General features: G+C 44.0%; 1 protein-coding gene across 1 annotated transcript in view; it reads left to right on the top strand.

Annotated features, from left to right (window-relative positions):
* The first annotated feature begins 2,410 nt into the window (after window positions 1-2,410).
* GRAMD1B (GRAM domain containing 1B) overlaps window positions 2,411-8,813 on the top strand; it is a 203,686-nt gene continuing 197,283 nt past the window's right edge. The window contains exon 1 of the mRNA XM_032802340.2: window positions 2,411-2,917. Within this exon, the coding sequence (XP_032658231.1) occupies window positions 2,892-2,917 (26 nt within the window). The 5' untranslated portion in view covers window positions 2,411-2,891. The remainder of the gene's footprint in view (window positions 2,918-8,813) is intronic.

Genomic DNA, 8,813 nt, shown 5'->3' with positions numbered 1-8,813 from the left:
CCTACATACATCACAGAAAGAGGTTGACACTTGTCTAAGGATGGCTTTCACAGTGACTCAGTGGCAGACTTGGGAAGAGAACCTAGGAGTCCTGGCTGCACGCCTCCCTGCTCTAATCCTGTGAAGGAAGAGATGACATTAGCTTTCATCTTACAATGTACTCTCATGAGTAGATCTGATAGGAAGGGCGTGACCATTTGGGGAATCTATGTACAATGTATGAATTCTGATTGATGTTATATATATATTTATAGCTCTAACCCACAGTGTATATTAAATCAGCCATTTGCTAAGAGGGACAATGTCATGTATATCACACCCCAGATGTAGGATATAGGAGAAGTAAAAAGTCTGTTTTCTGCCATACATGACACTTTCTGATGATGAAAAATTGGAGAGAAAATTAAGGAATCACAGATGTTTAATGCACAATCTAAAGATGATTCTGGAAGTTAGAGAAAACATCTGTAGGTTGACTTCAGTAATGGCAGAGATGCTAGAAATACTAATTAGAGACCGAAGAATTGGATATTTTAGACTATTTTATCTGCTGTTCCTAGTTGCTTAAGAACTGTCAGAGCTCCACTTAAAAATTGCATAGGAATTGTCAGCGTTCATTGCTTGTCTTATGATGTCTTTCACAGTGTTGTCTGAAGATCAGCTTATGGGAAGGCCAGCTCTAACGTAATGAAAAGAGATCTACTGGAACAAGCAGGGATATATTTTCCTGGAGGTAGGCCCTATCTAGCTAGCTATCCATCCTAGGTACTTCTCTGGCTCCTGTTACTGGAGAATCTGAGCACCTTACCATCTGTAATAGCTTTATCTTCGCAATACCCTTGTGAAGTAGAAATAGGGAAGCACTGTTGTCCTTATTTAATATATAGCCTGTCTGTGCCTCAGTTTACTAAGTGACTAGGCCAAAGTCACACAAGGAATCTGTGGTAGAGCAGGGACTTGAACCGCGGGTTTCCCAAGCTCCAGATTAGTGCCCGGGTCACTGGACTGTCCTCCTTCTTCGGCCTTCTTAGATCCAGTCTTATTCTTAGTAAGTTAAATATTTTGAATTTTATAGAGGGCAAACCTCATAGCAAAATTTCGTTAAAATATCAGTCTAGGATACTGATTCCCTCTGTGGTGGGAAAATATTTAATATTTCAGTACCTGAGTGTGACAGGGTTGTGCTGAAAAATGTGGTTGAGAAGTTGGTTACAAATAATAGGCTTCAAATGGGCAAAGATCTTCACCTGTGGGAGACAGGAATGGGAAACAATCTGTTCCTGTTTCTCAGCATCAGAACAGAGAGAGTGTGCAGTTGTAGATATGATTCATAAATGGCTCTTTTTATGCTGGGTTTATTATAACCACACTGATGCCAGATGTCAGCCTTTTCTTCTTAGGAAGTGGGCACCAGTGAGATTTCTGGAAGCTGTGGATGAGGAAGTAAACCTCGTTCCTCTCTCAGCATTGAGCTCACATTTCTGACGCGAAGGGGATGTCGTGGGGTTTGGGTTGAGGGCAGAATAACAGGAAGGTTATCAATGAACATCTGTTGTTATAAATCCATCTGGAACAAATAGCAGCATCAAGCCTCTAAAAAACCCATGATCACTGGCAAACACCCACCAAGCCAATAATTAGTGTTGCAGTGGCACTTAATGACACCAACCAGACTGGAGCCCTCTTGAGCCAGGTGCAGTACAGACCTATGATAAAGGACAGATCCAGACTGTTGAGAGTTTCAAAAATGGCCGGAGTATTATGCAGTCAATTTAAAATTAATGTGAATCTGGTATCCCAGTTCCCCAGGAAGCTTTTGCAAATCACAGCCCATAATCTATAAATTAAGGCAAGGTGCAACAGGCGGGTAAAGAAACAGATGGAGTGATTGGGGACGAAAGATAGGATAGCAGGAATATGAGCTTGTTTTTGCTGACACTAAGCGTGCACAATTTGTAGGTGAGGAGATGGCTTTATGCTGAAAAAAATAGAACTCCCATTAACCTGCTCTATCTCTGTACCTGCCTGTCTCCTGTATTTCACACATCACCATACTATCTAAGCACTCTTCTTGTGTACCCATCATCTATCACCAGCCTTTCATTACTTGCAAGCAATAAACACTTAACTTCCCCCCACCAATTAGTACATTCTGGCAGCAAATAAGAAAAACCCAACCCTTCCCGAACCAATCTGTTAAATGAAGCAAATGTTGTAAACACCTGAACGACTCCATATCTGGCTTCAGCCACCTCCTCCTTCCCACCCGCACCCCAGAGTGCTAGATATAAATGATTCAGCTTTGTTGAACAGCACTGTTCAAATAATAGCCTCTCATACAGATGCCATCAGCTTTTGCTATAAGTTTGCACAGCAGAGCTGTTTAAAAAAAACAAACCACAACCAGTCTTTGCCTGATTCCTTTAAAATCTCTCTTTATTTTCTTAGATTACATTACAAAACCCCCACATCATCTGGGAGAGATTTCCAGCGAGCTGTGCTGAGAGGATGCACTGGGAAGCACAGGGGAATGAAGACGTCCTTAAGAGAGCGGAGCTCCTGCCCGACAGCCAGCTGAGGGTTAACAAAATGAACAGCTCTTGTGCGGACAGAGTATGTTCTTGGCAGTGAGCAGTGATCTGTGTTACAGTATGTGAGAGCAGAAGTGTGGAGCAGCTCATTTCCATTCACCAGCTGGCAGTTTGAGCTTAAATCTCAGGATCCAGTATCTGGCTGCAGCAAAGCATCCCCCTCCTTGCCACTCCAAACCTCATCTCTTCCTCTGGATGGGGGTCCTCTCCTCTTCACAGAGCGGGATTTGACTCGGGGATGCTGCCGTGAGGAGTTCACATCTGCAGCTTTGACAGGACTTCCCCCGACTGTCTGAATGAATGAGTGCCTTTCAGAGCAGAACCAGGTAAAACACTCAGCATTACTTTCAAATTCGTCCAGTCAGCCTCCTGAAAACAGGATGGGCCAAATACAGCCCTGGTGTAACTCTGCTGCAGTCAGCAGGTTTGACACCAGGGATTGGATTTGCTCCATTGTCATGACACCAGACAGATAACTCGCCAGGTTGGTCTCTTAACATGAGAAAAGTATAGCTTATTTTGGTGGTAATCTGTAACACTGTTTGCTCTGAAGTGTCCTGGTGGAGTTCTATTGCCTTATGCACTGTGCATATGGATCATCAAAGTTACAGCAAGTGACTAGTAAAACTATTAACATGGACTGTAGAAAAGGTTGTGATGGAAAAGGTCTGCTTGTATTTTTGGAGGGGGTTAGTGGTTCTTCTCATCTGTTCTGATGTACAGTGTTAGGTGTCCTTGTGATAGGCCCCCTGTTAACATGCTACACAAAATAATGATGGAATATGTATGTGAGTGTACATAGAATTGCTACATTTTCATATACCAGTGTATCTCCTAACACAGCATATTTTGCAGCACTCTAGAATGCTGTAAAACACTTTCTCCATCTCTTTGCTTGAATTTAAAAATCAAACTCTCCTCCATGGTGATTGTGTCCCTTTTTTTTGTGTTTCTTGTTTTTTGGCAGTTTTGCTCACAGAGCACAAATATTCAGCTTGGAGATTCAAGTATTTGCCTTGGAAGTGCAATGCTTAGTATGAGATGGGACACCACTTGATGCAAGCAGGGCAATCAGTTAGCCAATTCCTCTCATTGGAGCCTGGGCTCAGAAGCAATGAACAAGACATAAAACAATCTGACCACCTCTTTCATAGCTAGTTCTGTGCAGACGCATGCCGTTGCTTTGCATTTTTGCCTCTGATGCGATCAAGAAATTAAACAAGTAAATAACAATGATCTTCTTGTATTTTATGACAAGATTTAACACAGCAAGTGAACAGGATTCTCAAACCTCATGCCAGTACCCTGACACAGAGGCAGTTAAATAAGCAAGGATGTGGGCAGACATTCATTATTCTGTATGAATGGGACAAAGGGAGACTAAACTTAAACACTGCACCTACTGGATAAAATTTACAACATTCTAATTTTACTAGGAGTGATGCCTTTGGTAAAGGCCTATATGGCTGAGAAAAAAATAGGTTAATGTATTCTGAAATCCCTAAGCCTGCTGGTTGAAATTTTCTGAATTTCAGTGTTTTGACAACAGGAAAAAATTTGATTAACCATCGACAAGAATTTTCCTGTTTTTAACCAGTTTATAAGGCTAGCAAGAAAAATGTCAAATTTTGAAGTTTTGATGAAGATTTTTAATGAAATTTCAAATTCTGAAAGAAGAAAACTGAAAAAAAATTGTCTAATTTTTTTATGAAATGTTGTTTTTTTTCTCTTCTCCCTGAACAGCCTCCACTCCTTCAGAGATTCCATGGATGCTTCAAACCTTGCTCCTGATTATAAGAATTGCAGTCACCCAATCAGAGCAGGGGGAATATCCATGTGACTTTTGTGACTAATCTTGGCTAACCTATTCATCTTATATTTTTTCTATCAAGTACTAAATGTTTTCACCAAACAATTTTCAAATAACTCATAAATTAAAAAACAAACAAAATAAAAACCAAAACGCTTTCCAAAATAAATACAGATAAAAATCATGGAGTTAATAAGAGGAAATCATGACTGTAATGTTAACCTCCTGTGATTATTAACGTTTCCAAAAGAGAAAGAGGCTAAATTCAGCAGGTAAATGATTCTTGTGAAATTATTTACTCCACTTTTTAATATTTTATATACTCTATATAACCAGAAAGGCTGTTCAGATATGTGTCTCATTTTAACTGAAACAAAACGAAGTCTTCAAGAGTTTTAGATATATGGTTTCTCATTCTTTTTTTTGTTCATATTTCTTACAGATACAGAAGGATAAAACAGGGGCTTGTGGATTTGGTCTTGCCAAACCCAGGAGTGATTTAGGTCTGGGGTCTATTTATTCTTATCTATTTATTCCTTCCCTGCACTGCAAAATTCAGAACAAGGAATTTGGTGGCTGAGTGGTTTCATTTTTGGCCCAGCCATAGAAAGAACATGCTGCTCTCTCTTCAAGATTGATTTCTTATATCAATATACAAATTTCTCCACCATTAGAATTAGTTATTAATGTCAGTCCACTCCCAGGAGCCGAGAGGTCAGATAGGATTAAGGGACCTTAATTGGCTTATAAGCGCTGAAAGGAAGTACAATTAATAATAATGCCTAGCTCTTAGGTAGTTGTTTTCATCAGTTGATCTCAAAGCCCTTCTCAATCTTCAATGCAGAACACCACACAATGGATGATCCCTAAAAGAACACGCAGGTGCTGGGGAGACACCCTGTTCAGATTCATTCCAGTCCTGCGTGAAATCCTCATGCCTCAGATCCTGCTACTTGTCTGATCAAAGCACCCCTTAGTGCAGCAGTTCCCTGGCTGTGTCATCTGTGGTCAATGGGAAGCTGGCTGGTCACATAGATTTGGATCTTTTCATTGTGCCCAGCTGCTGACTTTCACTAAAAGGCAGCTGAAAATGCTTTTCCCAATACATTTCCATGTAAGCATTCGCAGTAGCTGCCTCTGGTCGTGCTGTGATCATGAAGGGAGGGGAGATATTCTGCATAATCGTGACTAGGAGAGGAGATGTCCACAGGACAATCTCACTATTAAGAGGTGGTCCTCACTATGGAAAACTTCAAGAATCCCTGTCTTAGCTCATAGCATCAATGCCAGGAGCAACATGTTCTGCTATCAACACTCATGGTGGCTCGATAGTGTCCTGGACAGAGAGAGGTTGTTAGCACAGTTCTCATGGAGAAGGGAGTTACTGTGGGTCAGTGAGCTAAGAGGAGACTGGGGGAGGTACATGTGGCAGCAGTGAGATACGCTAGGCAAATATTGCAAAAAGCATTTTCTAGAAATATCTCTTCAAATTGTAAACAAATTCATTTAGACTGTCTGTTCCTGCGAGCAAACTAACGATTGGGAACATTTGTGGAAATGGAGACATTTAAGCAAATGCTGGGGATAATTCTTAGAAAAATACATTTAAAAAGAATTATTGTCCATAGGGCTTCACAAAGGAAAAAGGAAGCTGATTTTGTACACCCAGTCAAGGAACAGAAACATACTGTGACTTGGATGACCAATCACAAAGCTCAAATGTCCACAGTGAGCTGCTCATTAGTGAGCTGCTCATTAATGAGCTACAGAGCTAAAAATTATTTAAGAACATAAGAACGGCCATACTGGGTCAGACCAAAGGTCCATCTAGCCCAGTATCCTGTCATCTGACAGTGGCCAATACCAGGTGCCCCAGAGGGAATGAACAGAACGGGTAGTTATCAAGTGTTCCATCCTGTCGCCCATTTCCAGCTTCTGGCACACAAAGGCTAGGGCAGGATGTGCAAACTATGGCTCGCGGGCTGCGTCTGGCCTGTCAGACGTTTTAATCTGGCCTTCGAGCTTCTGTCGGGGAGCATGTTCGGGGGCTTGCCACACTCCGTGCATGCCATGGCTCCGTGCAGCTCTGGGAAGCAGTAGCATGTCCCCTCTCCAGCTCCTATGCATAGGGGCATGCTGCAGCCAATGAGAGTTGCAAGGGTGACGGCTGAGGATGGGGCAGCATGAAGACCTGCCTGGCTGCACCTCCGCATAGGAACCAGAGGGGAGACATGCCCCTGCTTCTGGGAGGTGCTTGAGGTAAGCGCTGCCTGGAGCCTGCTACCTACCAGCCGGAGGCCTCGCACACTCCGGCGCCCCAATCCCCTGCCCCAGCCCTGATCCCCTTCCCAGCCTCCGAATCCCTCGGTCCCTGCCCGGAGCACTCTCCTGCACCCCAAGCCACTCCTCCCCAGCCACACTCCAGAGCCCACACCCCCAGCAGGAGAACCACCTCAACGCCCATTTTGTGAGCATTCATGGCCCACCATATAATTTCCATACCCAGATGTGGCCCTCAGGCCAAAAAGTTTGCCTACCTCTCGACTAGGAACACCATCCCTGTCCATCTTGGCTAATAGCCATTGATGGACCTATCCTCCATGAACTTATTTACTTCTTTTTGTCTGGAAAGTAGTCTGTGCATGCTGCCATAAGGCAGATCGTGCGTTAATCAAACAGAAAAAAGAGGCAGAACTTATCAAATGATTTGTTACATTTCATTTGTCTCCATCTCTAGTATATAACTAGCAAGAGCCTTGAAGAAACTCCATCAGAGGCTGATATCTATAATAAATGCCACCATCCGCAGCAGGAAATGCATAGTCTTGAGTGCACTTGGAAGGATGCAAAACCTGATTAATTTGCAGGGAATGTTTCTTGGTGTATATGTGGTCACACTTTGTGCCAGGGTTACATTTATAAAATATAAAGGATTAATAATTGACTATGGACCAGTAGCTGTTATAAGTATGTTAGAGACATGTTACAGTTGGTTATAAGCATGTCAGTGGAAGATATAGAGGGCTTTAAGCCATGACTATAAGGAACCTATTGAGCTGTTGTACTCTAACATCTGTAATAGTTAACTATTAATAAATGACTTATAGATGTTTTAATAAACTCTTTATGAGCCATTTATAAATGTGCCCTGAACATACATTATGACTGTATATTCCATCTCACTCCTGTTGTGGGTGGGGGCTCTTAGCCAAGCTTATGTATTGTCTCTGTTCTTTAACTGAATCCTGATTACCTTGATCATGGGAACCAGTTTGTGGTGCACAGTGTGCTGGAATCTTTGGGTTTTAGTTTAAAAGAGTCTAGTGTGAGTAGTAGGATAAAACTGCAGTGGAGAAAGGCAATCTAAAAAGACATAATTCTGTGCTCAGTCTTGCACTGTCTGAAGGGCATTGTTATAGCTATACATGCACATGGTGCGTTTGAGTTCTTTAGATGAAAAGAGGTATAAATGGAAAGTATTATTGGATTCCATCACCCCCGCTTACATGCACTAACACCCTGCAGGAGTCGCACTTGAATGCATGAGCTCATGAATCACTCTTCTGTGCATCCTTCCACATGCACAGTCTTGTGCATATTGCTCTTCAGTATGTGTCGCAGACGGAGTACACATTTCCCTCCCCCCATGCACGGTTACATCCAGGGCCGGTGCAACCCATTAGGCGACCTAGGCAGTCACCTAGGGTGCTAGCATTTGGGGATGTGGCATTTTGGGTCCTTCGGTGGCGACTGCGGCGGCCGGATCTTCGGCCGCCCTGGTTGTCGTCAGCATTTAGGCAGAGGGATCTGGGGCAGGGGTGTGTGGGGAGGGCCACCTGCAGCAAGTAAGGGGGGGCACAGCAGGGGAACTGCTCCCCACTCCAGCTCACCTCTGCTCTGCCTCCTCCCCTGAGCACGCCGCCCTGCTCTGCTTCTCTCCTCCCAGGCTTATGGTGCCAAACAGCTGATTGGCATTGCAACCCTGGGAGGTGAGAGAAGTGGAACAATGATGGCGTGCTCAGAGAGGAGGCAGAGCAGAGGTGAGAGGAGGCAGAGCAGAGGTGAGCCGAGGCGGGGAGCTGTTGCATGGCTCCCAGGGCCGGTGGCAGCTGCCGTGGTGGGGGGGAGCCTCAGGGCAGAGGCGGGAAGCTACCGTGGGGGGCTGCCTTAGGGTGGAGGAGGCGGGCGGAGAGCTGCAACAGAGCTCGGGGGATGGGGGCGCAAGGTGGAAGTTTCGCCTAGGGCACGAAACATCCTTGCACCCGACCAGGTTATATCATACTTGTTCATCTCATCTATGTGTGCACTCATATGCATGGGAGGCAAGTTTGTAGAAATTTTGGTGGTGCCCAGAACCCGCCCCCCCAACTCCACCCCCTCAAACTCCTCCTCCACCTGCCTAAGGCTCTGGG

Source organism: Chelonoidis abingdonii, chromosome 18 (genome assembly GCF_003597395.2).
Source record: "Chelonoidis abingdonii isolate Lonesome George chromosome 18, CheloAbing_2.0, whole genome shotgun sequence".
Classification (NCBI taxonomy): domain Eukaryota; kingdom Metazoa; phylum Chordata; order Testudines; family Testudinidae; genus Chelonoidis; species Chelonoidis abingdonii.
This window is presented reverse-complemented; position numbering and strand designations above follow the sequence as displayed.